Below are 20540 nucleotides of genomic sequence, written 5' to 3'. Positions count from 1 at the left end.
CCATATCATTATCATTACATAGTATAAAATAAAGTCGTTGTCGCTGTCTGCTTAAATCTTTAAAACAGATTTTGAAGCGATTTTTTTAATAGATAGAGTAATTCAAGAGGAAGGTTTATATGTATAATACGTGTACTACACCCGGACGAAGACGAGAAGAGTTGGTAGTTAATATATATATATAAAACTTCCTCTAGAATGACTATCTATTAAAAAAAAACGCAGACAGATCGGGACACATGGACAGACAACGACAGCAACTTTATTTTATATATAATACTATGTAATAATGATGATACATGTACACACAGCGAAGCCGGGGCGAGTAACTAGTGATCATTAATTTATGACCGTCTTGATCTAATGTTTTTATTTAACGTTCGAAGATATACTCAAAAATATTATATTTTTGTTATTAATCATTAAAGTGTAATATTTCCAAATGTAACTAAATTATTTTGTATTGTATTAATTATGTTTTCAACTCAATATTTGCATATCCCTACAGGGTGCTGCATGACGTACTTCTTTTATTTAGTAAGAACCAAAACCGCAAAGATATACTCAAAAGTATTATATATTTGTTATTAATTTTTAAAGTGTAATATTTATAAATGTATGGATTGTTTTTCCTCGACTGGCAACATTACCGATAACTGTCTTTGTCAGCTGGCCCTAATAATTAAATACTTTTATCTAATTTATTATTCAATTTTTTTAGTGTAATTGATATAATTAGTGAGTTTAAGCTATAAAAAGTATCGATTGTTGTTTGTGTATTTTTATATAGTATTTGTGTACAAAAATCGACACATAAATATTTCTTACCGGTCAACTGTCAAAGTTCGTAATAAACTTATATTTACATCAATCTTGTACATGTTATCGCGTAATTCAATTTAAATTATTATAACATTCCTTTATTATTACTTATTTTGTGTTACATGTTAATTTTGTGGTAACTTTAAAAGTGAATTACAGTTGTGCGTCGAGGAAAAAAAAAATTACCCACTAACCAAATATTGTAAGTACTAACTGAAATATAATTAATTCTTACATTAAAATACTCAACAAGAGAGTGAAACTTTCACTAATTTAAATAGTTATTTATATATATTTCAATAACAATACTGAATCTTCTAGAATTGGTTGTTTTTAATTCTATTATTTGAGCTTGTGTAGTACCCCAAGAAACCCATTCTTACAAGTAATAATATTTAGTATTGTTATTTATAATTAACAAATTTACTAAAATTACTTACATATTACATATTACATAGGTATTATATATTTATAAATAAATATATTGTAAGGAAATAGCACACATTCTAAATTCCATTAAGTTCCTTTATATTTAAATTAATTACTCAGCATATTTAATAATGATGTCCCGAAGAGCCTGTGATCTTGATGCTAAACTTAAGGTGGCACTCGTTGAATTAAAGAAAACCCAAGACTTGAATAAAGTGTTGTTACAGGAACGGATGATAGTGAAATAGAGATGAAATCTCTATTTGACAAATATGTGGCCCTGAAGGGGGAACTTGTAGACATTAATGTGTTCTGTGAGGACCTACGCGTTGACAGGGATAGACTTCAGGAACTTGTTAATGAATATGATCACTGCAGGGACACATATGAGTCAAATTTACAGCGTATCACTCACCTCGAGAGACACCTTGAGGAAGCACAAGCACATAGTGAATCTATGTTGGAACACAAACGGGTGAGTAGCTACAATAACACCTTAGATCTGTATACAGAATTGTTAAATGTCACTTGTGATCAAAAGTCTACTCAGCCGTTGGTGACCATAGATTTAACTAATACACCCAGCTCAAACAGTTGTATTAGTCAATTTAATAGTGTCAATAAATTAAAAATATATAAAAATAAACAAATTTATTAAAAAGTCAGAAAAGTTAGTGAGAACTCATACTAAATGTTTAAAATCTATAAATATTAGAAGACAAAAATTAGACCTGTTACAAGAACTTCAAAATTGTAAAACAAATTTACATGATAAGGATTTAGAACAAAATAAATTAAAGAGTAAAATTCAAGAGTTAGAATCTTCATTATCTAATTTAACAAAAAAATATGAGTGTGCTCAACTTGAAATTAATAATTATAGTAAATCGCTGGATAAATTAATTGAGTTGGGAAATTACAACATGGAGCGGTTCACCTCATTGACAGAGAAATGTTGTTTTGAGACACCTGAATCTCCTAAATCTTGTCAGTATAGCCTTAATGGAAATAACAATAAGTCAATTACATCGGTTTTGACTGAGTCAATCACTCCTTGTTCTAGTTTACTCAATTCTAACTTGTCTTTAAAAACTGATAATTGTAATGTTGCACCAGTACGAAGGACAATTATTTATTCAGATGAATATGGTAAGGGTCTGGGCCATTCATTATCAGAAAGTCTATATCAACATGTCATAAATAATTGTCTTCCTGGTGCTTCATTGCCTAATATTTTAAATAAGGTGGTTAATGGTAGGTATGATAAGTTAACCACATTAGTCATTGCTTTAGGCAACTGTTTATATGTAAAAAAAAGTCATGTAATTAAACTTGTAAACTCTTTGCTTAATATTGCTGAGCTGGGCATAGGTAAAATAATATTATGTGCATTTCCTTACTGTCGTTCTCTGACCATTGAACAAAATAAGTTCATATATTATATTAATAATTTAATTTATAATATGACATGTCGTCATAATGACTTTTTATTTTTTGATAGTAACAAATTTGTTACAAACTTTTGTATGACTGGAGATAGATTTTATCTGCCTAAAAAACAAATAACAAATATAGCTAGTTTACTAGCTTATAATATAAATGACCCCATTATAAGTAATATAATGGGTTGCATTAATCCATTATATATATAATGTTAATACTAAACATACTGAAAATATTGACATAAATATTGATTCTAGTAAGAATCCTTTTATTTACAAAAATTTTAATATGACTGCAGATTTAAACTGCTGAAAAAGACAAAGGGAAAGCTATCAGAATTGAAAATTGTTCACCAGAACATACAAAGTTTTCTCGGCTGTGAATTAATTATTCAATTGTTCTTAGAAAAAAATAATATAGATGTTCTATGTTTAACTGAACATTGGCTCAAAGTGAGCAATATGATGTTCAGCTTAAACAATTATAATATTGTCAGCTGCTTTAATAGAAAAATAGTAAATAGAGGAGGTTCTATGATATTGGTGAAAAATAATATAAAAGTAAAAGAACGTAGTGATATTGGCAATCTTTCTGTTGAATGTTGTATTGAAATTTCCTGTGTGGAACTAGACAATTATATAGTTATATGCGTATATAGACCTCCAAATAGTGATTATAATTTATTTGAAGAGGTAATGGAGGATATTTTAAAAAGAGTATTTAATATTAACAAAAAAATTATAGTATGTGGTGATTTCAATGTTGACATTTTATCACATAATACCACAAAAACTAAATTAATGAGTTTATTTCAATCTTTTGACTTGAGTAATGTCTTCCACGAACCCACTCGTATCACTGCCACGTCTGCTACTTGCTTGGATAACATATTTAGCAACAGTGAGTATTTAGATAAAATAATAATAAACAACCTTCCTTCTGATCACTGTGGTCAAATAGTTATTTTTCCAAATCACTTAAACAAAATTGGGAAAATTAATTTATTAAAAAGAGACTTGACTAGTTATAAGATAAATAAATTTAAAATATCAGTTCGTAGTAAATTAGATTTTTATCTTCCATCTAATGAACCTAACAAACTTTATACAGATTTCTTCAATATTGTTTCTAACGAATATAATAAGGCTTTTAACAAAAAAACTATCAGTATTATTAACAAAACAAAATTTTCAGAATGGGCTACAAAGGGAATTCTTAAAAGTAGAAATATATTATTTGATTTATATGCTCAAAAAAAATACCGTTTCGATAGTACATTCGTAAATTATGTAAAAAGATACTCAAAAACTTTTAAAAAGGTATGTAATGTAGCAAAGTCTAATTATCTAAATAAAAAAATTAAAGAGTCCAAGGATAAGATAAGGACAGTGTGGAATATTATTAACAAAGAAACTGGCAAAGTTAAAAGTCCATATAACGATTTTACGTTAAATTATAATGATAAACTAGTAACGTCCACAAAAGAAATTGTCAATATTTTTGAAAATTTTTTCGCTAATATTCCAACTGATATTACTTCCTCTTTGGACTCTTCTCCTAGTACAGCTAAATCATTCCTTATTGACAATGTTGTCTCTTGTCCGGTTACATTTAAATTTACATTTATTGACATTGCTACAATTACTAAAACATTTAAACAATTAAATTTAAAAAATACTGAAGACCATTGGGGCATGTCTGTTAAAGTTATTAACACCGCTATAGATGTTATTGCTCCATATTTAGTAATTATTTTCAATAAATGTATTTCTGATGGTGTTTTTCCCAATTTAATGAAACATAGCAAAATAACTCCACTCTTTAAGTCAGGAGAAAAAACTGTGGTAGGTAATTATAGGCCTATATCTATCTTACCAGTATTGAGTAAGGTGTTTGAAAAAATTATGCTCAATCAAATGCTGCAACACTTTAAAGTAAATAAACTGCTTCACAGTCGACAATTTGGTTTCACGGCCGGTAAATCAACTACTGATGCCGGTGTAGCTCTCATTAAATATATATTTGATTCTTGGGAGAGGTCTCAGGATGCAGTCGGTGTATTTTGTGATCTTTCAAAAGCATTTGATTGCGTTGAACATGAAACACTTTTGCTCAAACTTGAACATTACGGTATTAGATATGAAGCACAAAGCATGATGAAATCCTATCTAAATAATAGAATGCAAGTTGTCGAAATAAATGGTGTAAAGTCTGAGGGAACTAGTATTAAAATGGGTGTTCCTCAGGGCTCTATTTTAGGTCCTTTCTTATTTTTAGTTTACATAAATGATCTTCCTTATGTGGTAGAAAAGATAGCTGACATAGTTCTGTTTGCTGATGATACTTCATTAGTATTCAAAGTCAATCGACATATTGATGATTTGGACGAAGTAAACGGTGCTCTTTCTTATGTTTTAAAATGGTTTACGGCTAATAACATGTTACTAAATGCAAATAAAACTAAATGTATCAAATTTACTCTCCCCAATGTAAGGCCGGGAGATTCAAAAATCACGTTGGACAATAAACCTATTAATTTTGTGGATGATACTGTATTTCTAGGTATCACATTAGATTCCAAGTTGCAATGGGGCGCTCATATTACTAAATTAGCGAGTCGACTTAGTTCCGCCGCTTATGCGGTAAGAAGAATTAAACAATTAACAGACGTGGCAACGGCTAAACTTGTGTACTTTAGCTATTTCCATAGCATTATGTCGTATGGTATTTTGTTATGGGGCAAAGCAGCTGATATAAATACAATATTTATTTTACAAAAGAGGGCCATTCGCTCCATTTATAGCATGGGTTCCAGGGAGTCTTTGCGAGAGTGCTTTAAGGAATCAAATATCCTCACCGTTGCTTCTCAATATATTTATGAAAATATCATGTATGCCAGGAAGAATATAGACAGTTTCAAAAGAGTTAGTGATTGCACTAATAAAAGCTTACGTAACAATAACAAACTGATTTTACCTAAATGTCGTTTGGCTAAAGTTAGTAATTCGTTTTATGGCAATTGCGTAAGGTTTTACAATAAAATACCAGAGTCTGTTATAAATCTGCCAGAAAAAAGATTTAAATGTCAAATAAAACACTTCCTTTGCAAAAAAGCTTACTATAAAATTGAAGAATTCGTTAACGATAATAATGTTTTTGTAGAAAAATTTTAAATACATAGCACTGACAATATTATCTGATTACACTAATAATGAGTGCGTAGCGATTTCTATGTTGATTGTCGCATGCCTCTTACTTGTTACACTGTAATTATTTATATAAAAAAAAACATCTATTAAAAAGAGCAACACACAAGTTTCTTGCTCATTCTTCTTGTGATGAATCTGCATTCCGAATGAGTGGTAGAATCAAAATATGACTATTCAAAAGTGCTTGTAATGAGTTTATTTGAATAAAGATTATTTCTATTTCTTATTTATATTTCTATTTCTGATCAGAGTGCTGGCCCGTAAAGGCGACGAATGAAAGACGACTGCATGCAACTGAAATGAGAATGTGTGGTGTGACAAGAATGGATAAGATAAAGAATGAATACATTAGACGAAGTATGTAAGTGGCACCGGTGTCAGAGAGGTTGAAGAGTAATCGTCTATCATGGTATGGACATGTAATGCGTAGGAACGAGGATAATATTTTAAGAAAGATGTTACAAATGAATGTGGATGGTTATAAGGGCAGAGGAAGGCCGAAAAAGAGATGGATGGACTGTGTGAAAGATGATATGGTAAGAAAGGAAGTAAATAACGCGATGACTGCGAACAGGGATGAATGGAAGCGAAAAACATATTACGCCGACCCCAAATAAATGGGATAAGGAAGAAGCAGATGATGATGATGAATATTTATAAATGTAACTACATTATTTTGTATTGAATTAATTAAGATTTCATTTCAATATTTGCATATCCCTACGAAGACCTAACAGAAGAAGAATTCCTTCCTAACAAGTAAAAGTATATGTCATATACTTCTGTAATTTGGTAAGATCCAAAATGTAACGTGTAGCAACATAAATTATTTATTATTAATAATAATAAAAAAATATTAGAAGACAAAATAACTTTAGTTTTACAATAGACAATTCAAATAATAATAATAATCTCAGGACAATTCACACAGCGCCATCTAGACCCAAGTTAAGCTATATAAAGCTTGTGTTATAGGTACTAGATAACTCATACAAATACATAGATATTTTTTTTTGTATATATATACATATTATACATAGAAAACACCCAGACCGATACAAACCACCGAGGTCGTCAATAAATGAACTAAGTAAACAAAGTTATCGAGTATAAAAATAGAAACTCATACTCAACATATTATTATGTTATGTACACATTATTACGTATTATGCTGAGTTGTGGCCGACGCTGTTTTTTATTAAACTGTTTAGTTTTGTGTGTCAAGCCTACTATGTTTTTACATTGATACTATGTATGTTTTTATCAAATTTATTGCTCAGTCGTACCTACTCTAGACTAATATAGCTGAAAATCAACTTTTGCTCCATAGGCAATCCAATAATAAGAACCCTGTATAATCTAGTCCCAAGCTAAACAGAGCTTGTGTTATGTACTAAACAACTGCTATGAATACATACATTTATCTATACATATAAATAAAACTGGAGTGTCTGTTTGTAATATTGAAATAACAGTTTTTACTACATGCATATGAATACAAATACGGTATATACACCAAAATAACAATTTTTAAAAATTTTGTCTATCTGTCTGTTTGTTCCGGCTAATCTCTGAAATGGCTGGACCGATTTTGATGGGACTTTTATTGGCAGGTAGCTGATGTAATAAAGGGCCCGTTAAAAATAGTTACTTACGTCAAAAGAAGTAACTTAGGCTACTTTTATTTTAGAAAAATAAAGTTATATTCACGCGGACGAAGTAGCGGGTACGGCTATTTACAATACATACATAATATACCTAATCTTGTCATATGTATTGTTACAAGGATAAAACTGTATTTTTCTCTATTGTCTATAATATATGTTACTTTATATGTAATGTGTGTTTAGAGTTGAAACACAGTATAAGAACATTAAAATATACAAAGCAATTTGAAATGATCTCCTTTGGTTGCAATAGTCATTTAAACGTCGAGGCCAGTTACCAATACAAGCACGCACTCTTTCCATGGGAAAATTCTTCACTGCTAATCTTATGGATTGCTGTAGGAGTACCAAATTATCATGGCTTAGATCAAGTCATACTCTCTAAAACTGAATCTCAATCTCAGCGGGTTAAGATTGAGAGTAGATGACGGCCAGTCTTCAGCTTTGATGAATCCAAGCAACAAATCCAACCAAGCTTGGGAGCCTTGCTGAAAGGACAATTCCCTATGCAATATGATGTTGTTAAGGGGCTTTACCACATTCTTAATATTGGTATCTTGATACACATGTGCCGATGTTATTGATCACAAAAATATAGCTCAGTCACTCCTTCATACCAAACACCACACCAAAACCTAAAGTCCGATAATATCCACATTGTACTCTGTTTATTAATCAAGCTTTTCTTAGTGCTTTGAGCATAAACACTATCTGCTTGTTAAAATATTGCTCAATTGGAAAAAATATTTTTAGGGTTGAAAAAATCTGTAATTTTGCATGCCGTTTAAGTAGTTGTTTTGATTTTCCAACTTTTTTTTAAATAGTCAGTTGAGTTTCTTATAGGCTGCAAGTACAAAGATATCTTTTAAAATACGCGACATGGTTCTAGGAGCTAATTCATCATTCATCTCGCGAAACAGTCTTTTTTCTCTAACAGGATTTCTTCGAATTCGTTTTCTATTAGAAATAGAGGTTTTATTTATAAGTATAATTAGTACATATCACGGGATCTAGCCACATTTTAATTTTTACTGAGTTCCTGTTATTTCAGCAGTGTTTCAACCGTCATGAAGTTTACTTGTGAGGTAAACTTAAGAGCAGCGGGTAGATGGTAAATAAAATCTTTTATGGGCAGACATATTCGTCTACCTTCACACGTCTTCGTTTGTTGCTACTGAAGGAGAGCTTTATACCTATCAATAGCCCGGTACACAAACATTCGACGGATGGAGAGTTCCAAAAATTTTGGCTCCCTACCTACTTTGTGTAATACATTTACATCTAATCAGCTTTCTTTGTCACGCTACTCCATTTCAAAAATATTAGAATATTGATCGAATGGCCCGAAAATGAGAAAACAATGAACATCCATAAAAGAATAACAGATTCCAAATTCAAATGTAAATTTTGTTTATTTTTAATTGCAACAGTATATATGGCCAGATTATGTAGACTTTTGTTAATTATTAAAGTTGGTCGGTTATAGTCAAATTTTAAATAGATCAATATTGTATTTAATATTATTTTCCATAATTTTACTGAATGTTAAATTAATTATGGTCGAATTTGCACTGTTTGTCAGTATTATTCTGCGGCTGCAATGCGCCGGACTTTGTAACAAATAAAACATATTTTATCGACAAAATACGCATGGCTCTCGGTTGTACCTCACTAGTACTCGTACTTTACACACTATACTACTCTACTCTACACATTTACAATCTCACTCTGCAGTAGTGAACGATGGACGCAAGTTCGTAGTAATCTATATATAAAAAATAAATCTGGGGTACATAATGAGGTTATCATTGATATTTGCGTTGTTTACATTTGCACCAACAAATGGCTTGGTGCAAGTAGACACTATTCGTAAGAATTTTTATATATTAGAAGGACAACAGTGGACGCATGTGAAAGATGTAAAGTGGCGTACGTCAGGCGTCGCCGACATAGAGCTGGCCAAAGTGTTTGTATCGTTCAACAGTGAGATGCAGAGAACGTTGCGACCACCGCAACTGGCATTGCGCAGCCAATGGTGGCAGGAGCCGCGGACAAAGATACAGCAAATTGAAGAGATATACGAACAGTTTTTGAACTTCACGAGGTACCAGTCTGATCCAAACGGCCAACCATATAGCGCGGAAAAATTGTTGACGGTAGTGGGTAATATGAGGGGACAACTCCATCTAATTGTATTCGAGCTACAATATTTGATAAGGATGAATATATTTAAACAGGTTTTGCAGGTAAATCATAATATTTTTTGCATTTATCTCTTTTTGTTTATTAATTATTTTCACGTACTCTCAAATGCGTTGAAGTGAAAATCGGTGTTTTGTTCCCTGAATAGTCCACACTGAGATTACGATATTTTTGTATCGCATTATTCTGTCCCAACTGCATTCTACAATACGCATATGTAGGGGGTTATAGCATTACATTTGAAGGCATGTCGTCATACAAGGTTCAATACGCAATGCCGGTGTTTGGTCTATTAGAGTTTTAGATTTGAGGTCCAAGTAACTACTCTTCGTCTGATGTTAGTCGTCATCCGCTGTGGAAACTATCACATTTCGTAATGAATTTGTTACCATGAGCTAATTGACCTGTCCAGATTGCATAAAAACTGGAGACACTACGAGTGGAATACATCGTGGATCATGTGCTGTGTTCTAGGAGCAGCATCTGTACTTCAATCGGTCGGAAATGTGCGAGATCCAGGTGTCGCCTCACCAGCTCATCTACGACATCTACAACACTGTAGCGCTGACGGAGCTCAAAGCCTACGCCATGATGCAGTTTTTTCTGATGATAATGGACATCTACGAGAGAGGTATAACGAATTCTTTTTTTTTTTTAAATAAATCTAAGGCTGTTCACCGCAAGTAGTCTTGCGCTGGACGAAAAAAGGTAATGAGTGTAAAGGCTTCTTTTGTCGTCCAGCCAGGATTAATGGGCCGGCCGTTAACAACTCCTGTCTATCTAGGACTTCAGTCTGAGAGCACCGCTAGGGGTTCGAGTCTCGCTGCGGACTTCCATGATTTGAAATGTGGATATGTCAACTGTTGCATTCTCCATAACATCGACTGTTTACAATACTTCTGACTAGTGTGGTGTAAAGGTGTACAAGTTGTACTAAAAATAAAATTACGAGTTGTATTTGTTGTTTTATACGTTCACCACTAGCTACCCGTGTATAACTATATACAGGTTCTAATTTAAAAAAACCGCTCATTGGTACTTTCAAGTGGTATTTCACTTCTAAAATAAGGAATAATAATTTGAATTTATACCACTGAACATACTTGTCTAAAATAGTACCAAAAAACTCGCAGCCAATATACATAGGTCTTTTAGATTGTTAGGCATTTTTAGACATAACTATAAATTAATAATTAATTACTCATAATTAGTTTAATGAACTTGAGGTTTCCATAACAAGAATACTGTAATATATAAAATTAATAAAACCCCTATAAATAAATATAAATTGCGGTTAACATGTCATACAAATAATAATTTAATATAATTAAATTATAAAAAATAGATAAAATTATATATAAAATAAATGACGCGCAACGTATTATTGAGACTCTAACATACTTATTGTAGGTAACTTTGTTATTTATTATGAGGATACAATGAATAGCGTTTCACTAAGAGTATGTACTCTAATAAAAGATGACAAAATAAGAAAGAAGTTAGGTCATTTGACCAGCACCTCGTGGTAAATTGGAGCTTACACTGACAGCTTACAGCTTACCTTGACAGCATACACTGTTAGCAATAAGTTCAATAATAAAACTAAGTAATTAACTCAACCAGTATGGATTGTTAGTAATAAAGACCAATCGAATACAAAAATAATTAATCAATTTGATTTAGCATATAGATAACGCAGACATTTATAGCGGTTACCACACCGCTTTACGATCGATTCCTCGCACGGCACAAACATTTTGTATTCATGAGTATGATTGTTTGTATCGGTCTGGGTGTTTTCTATGTATAATAAGTATGTATTTACAAAAAAAAAAATATCTATGTATATGTATCAGTTCTCTAGTACCCATAACACAAGCTTTAGCTAGCTTAACTTGGGTCTAGATGGCGCTGTGTGAATTGTCCTGAGATTATTATTATTATTATTATTTGGGATTTAAAGGGAACAGGAGGGGAAGGACTTGTTGATTCAGTAATGGGAAGTGCAGTTCTCACTGCTAGATATATGTGACCCGACCTTGACGCGGACAGCCCTTGAAATCAGAAGTAATTGTTTCTTTGTGTATTCCCCACGCTGGGATTACTAGCCATCCTCCACTGATACCTAGCCAATGTATACCGTGTAGCGCAAGAAGATTTTGCATTTGATACTCATACATTTAATGTAAAATTTAAAACTAATTACAGGGAACATAGAATATGCGAATCAAGCTAGAAAGGATTATGAACAAGACGCGGCTAGATTTGCGGAGATGACCAGAGGTGCTTTAAATAATGCCAGAAAAGAACTGTACCGCTGCGACCCATTAAAGCATGTAAAAGGTATATCTTTTCTCAAACTATTCTAATTATTTTGGCCACACGATAGGAGGCGAGTGCAGATGGAAATCCATACCCACAGAAGGATTTCTGGAGCAGCTGAAGCCTAGTCCAAGCTGGCGGACGCGATTGTAGTCTGAGAGCACCGCTAAGAGTTGATGTTGACTTGGGCTCAGACTGTTATAATTTCGATTCTCGTTTGAATTGGACGGAGATAAATCGAAGGGACATCTAGTAGTAGTCTGTAGTTAAATTGTTGCTTTTAATTTGCCTAACAAATTTAAAGAGAAAGAATCCCAATCAGACTTATTCATATACATTGCGCATGTGGGTGATACTTGTACACATCTTACAAAAACAATCTGCTTGGCGGCTAAAATAGATCAGAGAGAAGTACAGGCGATAACATGCACGAGATTTTGTTCAATATACTTTGGTAAGGAAACGAGAATGTGAGTCACGTGAGGAACGTGGACTCACGATCCCATTGCTAGCAATGTACACACGCGGTTCAACCTGGAAAATATGATGATATATTCCTGGTGAATTTATCACAAGTGGCTAAATGACTTGACCTCATGTTCATTCTATCACATTCCACAAGTGCCCCGGTAGCGTATACCATTAGCGCAGGAGGTAGCACCATTCCATTATCATACACTAAAAAGTATATACTTTAGTAAATAATTAAATTAATTTGCAGGTGAAACTTACGATGAAATCACGAGATTGGTGCAAGGTTACATCGAGAATGAAGTGGATATGAACAATGACCACACCTGCTGGGATGACTGCCAGACTTATAAAGTGGCCAAGAACTATGGATGTTTCAAAGACCAGTTCTGCTCGCACCAACCTCGTTGCAATGGCGTTATATTAGATTGCAAATTTGTCCAATCACACATGAACGTGTGTGTCTCGGTGAGTTATACTAGCTGTGCCTGCAAGTTCGCCTGCATTTTTCAGAATATAAGATAGCACATGTCCGTTGTCATAATACTATTTAAGTTCACGTAAAATTTAATTAACATTCGTTCAGACATTTCGTATATGGGTAAGAAACAGACAAGACAGTTTCACATTTATATTACTAATATGGATAATATTTTCATAGTATTTGCTAATAAACTTGTACAGACACAACAGTATTCCCGAATGATTGATATTTATTTACATAGTATAAAACAAAGTACCCAGCATTGTCTGTCTGTACGCTTATATCTTTTAAGTTACGCAACGGATTTTAATGCAGTTTTCAGCAATAGATAGGGTAATTCAAGAGAAGGTTTATATGTTTAATACAAGCGTGTTATAGTGTAGAATAAGCGGCGAAATTCAAAGATTTTTTTTTTTTTTTTTTTCTCTTTATTTTGGCAACAAACAGTCGTTATAAAAAACATATAAATATACAAATAAAAGTAATTTTTACGATAGACATTGAGTGTGTTTTTTACTTAATTTTATTTTTAGTGAGCCTAGTGGACTAAAATAAAAACAAAACAATACAAATACGAAGAAAATGAATAAGAAAAATGAGTATGAATAAGAAATAAGAGTATTACAATACAAACATTATAATAATTATAATAACAAAAATAAAAATAAAAAGGGGGTTACTTTAGTATTTCGAAAAGTTTCTTTCTGTATGTAACTAAGGTGCAACAAAACGGATCCAATTCAACAAACTTTGTGTTATACATATTGACGGAACGGGGTATATAGCAATTACTGGTGTAGTTCTTTTTAAACCGTGGTGGTACCAACATGTTACTGGAGCGTCGAGAGAGGCGTGCAGGTCTACGAATTTGTGCGTTAAAATTTATGGATGGCAGGAGAAGGGGAGAATCAATTTGACCATTCAACAATTTATATAAGAAAACCATATCAAACTGTTTACGACGATTTTCTAGATTCATAATCTTACAATCTAATAAAGACGACTCATAGTTTTTACCAACGTGACTCAAGCGATAATTTAGTTGTTTAATGAAATTCTTCTGCACACTTTCTATTCGATTGATGTGCACCTTGTAAAGCGGATTCCAGATGACGGAAATTTATAATAATATAACTTAATGCATTCGTGTGAAGCCAGGACTTGCTTTTTTATATATAAAGTGATCTTGTAAGAACTAAAATGTGAAAATAAGTTCAAGTAAATTAATGCTATTGACAATCGATAAATTACGTAATATATTAATGAGGACTAAGATGTCATGCCTCTTATCCTGAAATTCACTGTTTGATCTGCACCGTACAACCCTAACAGAAGCCTACAAAACAAGCTGTTTGGCCGCTGAAACAGGTCAGACTGAAGTACCCGTAGACCATGTTTTATAGTCCATCTCTGATTATATTAATTTAATAGTAGCAATTTTTCTATCAAGTGATGAACATTTTTTTTATTGAGGGGTTAGAGCTATCGCTAGGTGCTTCATACCTGTAGCACTGCGACCTGGTTCGCACTTTATGAAGTTTTTTTTATTGATGATAATGAAATGGTGCACCAGCTTGCGCTAACGGTTTACGCTGGCGGATCACCAGTGGGGTATGATAAGTTGAACACGAGGTCAGGGCAGTTAGCCCATCGTTTAAAATTCGCCAAGAATTTATCACAATGGTTTCCAGGGGGTACTGCATAGAGGTCAACCTGACACGCTACATTGTTAGCAATAAGATCATGAGTCCTCACTACTAACGCCCCCCCCCCCTCTCTTTATGAAGTTCGGTACTTGGTTCTAAGTCAGGTCGAACAGGGACAGGAATTGAAGTACATTATTAGGAGCGATAGTTTTATCTCCTCAGGATAGTGTCTATAATATACAAAGGAGGTATTTCTTTTATGCATGAGTGGGCTACAACTAAACTAGTTTGGCAATATCTGCTTTTAGTTACGACCAGGCCTAAATTTGCCATATGTTTATTCAATTTGCAGTGTCCAGTTAGGGCCTTAGTAGAACGATGAACAATGGGTAATTTATTTATTTATAATAATAATAATAACTTTATTGTGCAAAGAAAACAAATACAAAAGGGACTCAACTAAGGTTATATATTATTAATTCATATATATACAATAGTTCTTAAAACTATTTAATATCAAGTCCAGTGCTGTAGTGTCTAAACTAGGCCTAGCCTGTATCTGGACACCATTGCCCACCTAAAGATAACATGCTCTACGATTCTTAAGAGTTGAACGAAAAAATAAGAAATAAGACTAATGTAGGGTATACTTATAAATAAAATAAATCGTGTCGTTGAGGCAATGACGTCACATCGTATGGTCCAACTACAATCGGTGCATAAATACTTGCAAGTGCGACCACTAAATGTAGGAACTTATATTATAATAAAGCATGTTTGTTACAAAAAACGGTTCTACTTATATTTATATGTTACATATGCGCACAACGATATATACATATATAGTATGTAGTGTGTGTATATACACACACTACATACTATATATATATATATATATTTATTTAATTATTTTTATTTTACGTTATATTATTTAAATTAGGATAATATTCTAAACAATTGTTCCGAAGTATGATAATCGAGCGTTTTTAACCATGGTACTAATTTATTTAATAATGAATTGTTTCTTACAGAAATCTACTAGCACTCGTCGATATGAATGGATTAAATATAAGAATGGTTATAGACAAGGACATGATACCGTTTGCAGCTATTCAAGACAGGTGATGAAACTACTTAATTTTGTTGTTCGTTGTCAGCTGTTTCTAATACTGGAATTACTAATCAAATATCCGTGTAGCACTGCGACCTGCATAGATCTATTGTGTTCGCCCTTTATGAAGTTTTTTTTATTGATGATAATGGAATGGTCCACCCGCCTGCGCTAACGGTTTTCGCTGGCGGAGCACCGTTGGAAGATAAGAAGAGCATGAAGTCAGGTCAGTTAGCATATCCTGACAAATTCACCAAGAATTTATCACGATGGTTTCCAGGGGGTGCCGCGTCGAGGTGAGGTTTGTTAACTGTCTCGATTGCAGGGTGAAATTGGACAGTGGAATTACAGAATAAGGGTCATGACATCTTAGTTCCATACAATGCGATTTTGACCTCGGTGGTCTAGCGGTCTAACACACCGCTTTACGTCCGATGGTCGCGGGTTCGATTCCTCGCACGGCACAAACATTTGTATTCATGAGTATGATTGTTTGTGTCGGTCTGGTTGTTTTCTATGTATATTAAGTGTGTATTTACGAAAAAAAAAAAATCTATGTATCAGTTATCTAGTACCCATAACACAAGCTTTAGCTGGCTTAACTTGGGTCTAGATGGTGCTGTGTGAATTGTCCTGAGATTATTATTATTATTATTATTAATGCAAACAAATTAGTGTTATCTATCACAGAATATCACCTGATAACGTGATGTCCGTAGTGCTGTTAATGTATATAGCCGTCAATTACCATTTGCCATAAGGACCGCCTTATATGCCACGCTAATATCATAAAAAAAACAACCGTCTACCTTTAATAACACTATGTACACTGTAGGTGGACTCTTGGTGGCGCTGGATATTTTATCATTGTACCTACTGCATGTGCTTGTGTGACGACCCCGAAAACTCCGATAGATACTTCAGTCTCAAAGAAGCCGCCTCCGACATTCAAAATAACAAGTCAGTCTTTCATTCATTTCATATATAGCTGATTAAATGCCAAAGAGCCACAACGGAAAAAAAAAATTGAAACTATTTTTTTTGTATATAAATCGTTATAATTTTTATATTGAAAAAAAAAAAAGACACCCATAATTCTAGAGCTAACAGATAGATATACCACTTATAAAAACAGTAAAAATATCACATTGTAAATTTTGATGAACTCTCCTGTAAAATTTACCGTTCGCGTCCTGTGGCCCTTTGGCATTTAATCAGCGATATATATGAAAAAGAAGTAAGTAAGTACATTTATACTAACTACGACACAAACAAACTAGGGCTGAACCAAATTAGAATTGAAAAGTATAGAGAACATTTATTAACTAAAAACTGAAAGTGATCTTAGATCTAAGATCTAATATACTGATTGATAAATTTACTACACGGTTGGTGATTTCCTGACTGATACATTGACTTAAATACCGTAGATTAACGACAATTTGTATGACGCCGTAGTACAGTGACTGTTATATAATTAAACATAAATTGTACCTACAAATTGAAAGTTAATGAGGTTAATGTACGGATCTCGATAACATATTGTTAACACCTTATTGTTTACCTACATTTTGTAAATAAAGTATTATTATTACATCTATAACAACAAATAAAATTTAATCTTCATTCAATTCCTCAGTAATATCATATAACACAAATTACATTATTTATAAATTTTATACAAATGATATATTTTATAAATTGGTTTAAGATATTAAACATTGTTGTTGTATCACATAACTTCAAAAGTCATGATTTGAAGCAATTTGTGCTTTATTTTTCAGGGTTATAACTGGTGTTCGTCTGGTGAAATTTAATAGGATATTCCATCTCCAAATCAGCCAGGGTACACTTAAAGGAAATGGGCTAGTAACTTCCGAGTCTTTAGTGTTTAAAAATGAATATGATATGCCGTTAGAACGCTTGGCAAACGGCAAAGATTACCATACCCTGAATAACGGCATAAAAGCAATGGACCTAGACGACCTAGAGGCGCCAGATGGATATGTTTTGACAGCAGTAAGGTGATTATTATTAATGACTGTCGATAACAAATACTGTGACGATATAAAATATTGAGCTACTACTAAATGTACTTCGAGGCCAATACCGGGTGGTGTATGTAAGAAAGAGACGGAACCATTATGTCGACCCTAGCGCATACAGCTGGCGTCATGAAGTCATTAAGCTGTAAACGGCTCACTTACCGTTTACAGTGGAATCTGATAATTAGGACAAACGGTGCATACAGGATTCATAAAAAATGTACGTGTAAATAAACACAAAACAAAAACAAACTAAATTATGTCAAATTGAACCGTATCATATAAAATGCAATTAAAATTAAGAATGCACATGTATACAATGTACTTTTTACATTTCACGAGTTCTTATAAGTTTTATTTATTATTATTGAGTTCCCGATATTTTGATAGCATAAGTGCTTTTCTGGATTTTACGTATAATAATGTACTGTCAACTGCCAATTTCAATCAGAAGCAGGATCAGAAAATTTATGAATTACAAGCATTTACAATAAATGTAATAAAAAATATTTATTCAATTGGTGTTCATTCTTTCCATTAGATTTGGCGTGTTGGGTGCACATTTGAATCTCAGAATACGAGTGACAAAATTTAACTTTGAAACCGGCCGCTTGTTGCCTAGGAACAGCATGTGGCTCTACAACGACAACACGGACGGAAGTCCATCTCCTAGGCAAGTAGTAAATGGAACATTTTTTTATTGGGGCGGTTTGGGTTAAGACCTGTATAGATCTATTGTGCTCGCCCTCATTCAAAGTTCATCTCGTCAGGATATAGTGTATACTTATCGAAGGAGATTCATATTTAAAATTGAGCTTAACTATCACTTCAATTACTGTTATACATTTTAAAAGACATACAAAGCAAGGTCACCTTGCTTGCTTGATTGTCGCTTATACTATGTAAATTAATCGTAATAAGCCAAAAACCATACATCATGTGCTTGCAAAGAACAAAACAAACTACGTGACCCGACAAATGTTATTTTGTCATATACCTCCAGATCCAGAATAACCTTATCACCTAAGGGTATAAAAATATTCTCCGACCTACTAAATAAAATTCAATTTTATAAAAATCGATCTGGCAGAAAATTGGAGGACTGAAGATCTGGCAAGCACTATTCTATTATCAATGCACAAAAAATGTATTATATATATTGACTCTGATGTAATAATTGTGTAACAGGCGCCGACAAAACCTGACGAGTCCAGACATACCGACACGGAATAACGCCGCACTGCCTATCGTCTCCAAACACGACCAGTTCATAGAGTTCACACACAGTGATTTCGATGCTGACGCTGCGCAGAGCACCGTGCCATTCATCGATATACAACCAGTATCGACATACGTCCAGCCCGTTGACCGTATGACATACATTTTACACTTATGTCATTTTTCGTTATCTATACATATAAATAAAATTGGAGTGTCTGTTTGTAATATTGAAATAACTTTTTTACTACATGCATATGAATATAAATACGGTACATACATATAAACACAAAAAACAACATTTTTTACTATTTTTGTCTGTTTGTTCCGGCTAATCTCTGAAATGGCTGGACTGATTTTGATGGCTTTTTTTTGGCGGACGAAGTCGCGGGTACAGGTAGTAACAAATAAATTTCATTTCATTTCATTTGGACCGTATTGTTAGCCACCATAGTAATATGATAAAGAAATAAAAAAACAATGAAGCAGTAAACGTTTTTACAGACAATGTGTTGCTGAGAGGTGTGGGTTTGATGCACCGCGGCATGCATGGCTCCGGCGGCTACATCGCTCTCAAACTATTCTCCTACGACTACACTGCACACGTCCGCGCCCACACCACCGCTTTTACAGAATTTTAGGTTAACAGTACTGTCGCCATTACTATCCCTTATATATACTTACTACCTACTCGCTTCCGGTTACCGGCTTCACACGGGTGTACATGTATCATATATATAAACCTTTCTCAGGAAGAACTCTATCCATTAAAAAACCGCTTCATAATACGTTGCGTAGTTTTAAAGATTTAAGCATATATATGGACAGACAGCTACTTTATGTAATACTATTTACATAGTATAAAATAAAGTCGCTTGCCGCTGATTACTTTTTTATTACCTTTTTATAATTGATATCTTGTTCAAACAAATAAATGCTAGACCGAATTAACGTAAGTTTTATTCCTAACAAGTATAAAATAGTACTTTTTTTATTCTTTATTATTCGAGTCTTAAGACGAATTTATATAAGGTAATGGTCAGTCCAATCGTGACTATTGCTAGTGCAACCAACTCGAAGTGTATCAATGTTTCAACTTTCCAGTACTGATGCATGTAAGAAATATTTTTAAGATTTAAGAATATTGACATTCCCATCAATGTATATATATGAATTAGCAGTATTTGTCAAATCCAAAATTGGTTCAGAAATCTGTGTTCAGTCAGAAATAAAGAAAAATTACAACATACGCCACATAATACATCTATGTTCAGTTAAAGCATATTAGGTATGGTTCCTACAATATGTAATAAAATACCTAAGAGAATGAAGTTTACTAATGACATTAGAAGAAAGAAAGAAAGAAAGAAAGCAAGAAAGAAAGAAAGAAAGAAAGAAAGAAAGAAAAATATTTTATTCAGTGCAATGTAAAAAATACAATATAAACAACAAACGAAAAAAAAGACCAAAT

The 20540-nt window shown here is 33.0% G+C and overlaps 2 protein-coding genes across 2 annotated transcripts in view; one reads left to right on the top strand and one right to left on the bottom strand.

Moving 5' to 3' along the window:
- LOC131854389 (E3 ubiquitin-protein ligase Ubr3) overlaps positions 1 to 20540 on the bottom strand; it is a 157682-nt gene that overhangs the window by 49975 nt on the left and 87167 nt on the right. The window lies entirely within an intron of this gene.
- On the top strand, positions 17847 to 20243 carry LOC131854374 (uncharacterized). Its single transcript, XM_059205488.1, has 4 exons — positions 17847 to 18071; positions 18393 to 18524; positions 19040 to 19221; positions 19574 to 20243. Exons 2-4 carry the CDS (start codon positions 18481 to 18483, stop codon positions 19708 to 19710), a joined length of 363 nt encoding a protein of 120 aa, XP_059061471.1. The 5' UTR covers positions 17847 to 18071; positions 18393 to 18480; the 3' UTR covers positions 19711 to 20243.

Source organism: Achroia grisella, unplaced genomic scaffold, assembly GCF_030625045.1.
Source record: "Achroia grisella isolate CSIRO2021 unplaced genomic scaffold, CSIRO_AGI_Agris_v1 utg980, whole genome shotgun sequence".
In the NCBI taxonomy this organism is placed as follows: Eukaryota; Metazoa; Arthropoda; class Insecta; order Lepidoptera; family Pyralidae; genus Achroia; species Achroia grisella.
Note: the sequence above shows the minus strand (reverse complement) of the source record. Positions and strands in the feature narration are given on the sequence as shown.

What these genes read in the sequence shown, in the direction of transcription:
- LOC131854374 (XM_059205488.1), top strand. Translation starts at nt 18,481, where the DNA reads ATGTGGCTCTACAACGACAACACGGACGGAAGTCCATCTCCTAG. An exon ending in GACGGAAGTCCATCTCCTAG is followed by an intron (nt 18,525 to 19,039) that starts GCAAGTAGTAAA and finishes ATTGTGTAACAG; the next exon opens with GCGCCGACAAAACCTGACGA. An exon ending in ATACGTCCAGCCCGTTGACC is followed by an intron (nt 19,222 to 19,573) that starts GTATGACATACA and finishes ACGTTTTTACAG; the next exon opens with ACAATGTGTTGCTGAGAGGT.